This window comes from Bombus impatiens, unplaced genomic scaffold, assembly GCF_000188095.3.
Source record: "Bombus impatiens unplaced genomic scaffold, BIMP_2.2 scf_0223, whole genome shotgun sequence".
In the NCBI taxonomy this organism is placed as follows: domain Eukaryota; kingdom Metazoa; phylum Arthropoda; class Insecta; order Hymenoptera; family Apidae; genus Bombus; species Bombus impatiens.
Window position 1 is genome coordinate 2231 of NT_176642.1, and position 1505 is coordinate 3735.

Below are 1505 nucleotides of genomic sequence, written 5' to 3' on the forward strand. Positions count from 1 at the left end.
GCCCCCGCGGGGGAGTGTTAGTCCAGTCTAGATCATCCAAAATTCTTTTGGCGGCTTTTGGAGACCCAAACTGGACTGGTACGTAGTTCTTAGCTTGGCATCGTTTACCAAAGATTAATCAACTGATTAATTTTTGGAAAAGGATGCCAATTACCAGGTCTCACCACGAGGTGGTGACTACGCACGAGACCCGCCCATGGGTTATGTAACACTACACATCGATCTCGACATTCAGCCTGTTGTCAGAATGTCGAGTTTTGACTCTACTTAACCATGGGCCTGCGTATGGAAATGGTTGTTTCGTAGCCTAACTGCGAAACACATGTCTCCAACGCTGCGCTTACATGAATCTTTACAAACGTAGAACAATGCCTACGTAACGCAACATCCATATCCCACACAACGATTACATCGATCAGTACAAATATCGTACAATAATTCGCATCCCTACTGGCATCATTCGGTATCAAACACACATTTATCTAACTTGGAATGAAAAGAAGAAAATGTAGCTACTGACACTGCATATACCATTTCGTGTCTCGCAGAAGGGACATACGAGTCGCTGTACTAAAATAGTTAACGTTCTATTTTTGCTGTAAGATATCGAAGATACTGAAAAGTTATAAACTCTAACGTGATCTCAATAAGTTTAGCTTAAAAATGGGAATACAAGAAAATGACCGATGAATCTGATGATAAAGGAAAAAATCGCGGCGCGCCCGAAACGAACGAGATCGCGATCTCTCGAATGAACTAACAAACTTACACGACGTACCCGCGTACACGAGATAATCCCGAGGTTCAGCGGAAAGCCCAAGAATTGACCGTAACTCGATTCCTGTTTCGCCGTTCGAAACTCACACGAGTCGCGGTCGATGGCGTCGACCGATGATGCTAGTGATCCACGGGTAATTCAGCCGTGGATCCAGCACATAGGCCAGCAACTTACCACACTACGGTATCCCACGGTGTCCCTCGATGTCGCACGATGTCCCACGGTGTCCAACGGTGTCCATCGTTGTCCAACGATGTCCATCGTTGTCCAACGATGTCCATCGTTGTCCAACGATGTCCAACGGTGTCCATCGCTGCCCAACGATGTCCAACGATGTCCAACGATGTCCGACGATGTCCAACGGTGTCCAAAGGTGTCCAACGGTGTCTAACCATGTCCAACGACGTCCAACGGTGTCCAACGATGTCCGACGTTGCAGTCCAGACTAGATCATCCAAATTTCTGTTGGAGGCTTTTGGAGACCCAAACTGGACCGACGGTATCCCACGGTGTCCCACGGTGTCCAACGATGTCCAACGATGTCCCACGTTGCAGCCCAGTCTAGATCATCCAAAACTCTGTTGGAGGCTTTTGGAGATCCAAACTGGACCGACGGTATCCGACGGTGTCCCACGGTGCAGTCCAGTCTAGATCATCCAGAATTCTGTTGGAGGCTTTTGGAGACCCAAACTGGACCGACGGTATCCCACGGTGTCCCACGGTGTCC

The 1505-nt window shown here is 48.4% G+C and overlaps 1 protein-coding gene across 1 annotated transcript in view; it reads left to right on the forward strand.

Moving 5' to 3' along the window:
• LOC112212583 overlaps positions 1-1496 on the forward strand; it is a 1825-nt gene extending 329 nt beyond the window's left edge. The window contains exon 2 of the mRNA XM_024366582.2: positions 1250-1496. Coding sequence (XP_024222350.2) covers positions 1250-1429 — 180 coding nt within the window. The 3' untranslated portion in view covers positions 1430-1496. The remainder of the gene's footprint in view (positions 1-1249) is intronic.
• Positions 1497-1505: the final 9 nt, after the last annotated feature.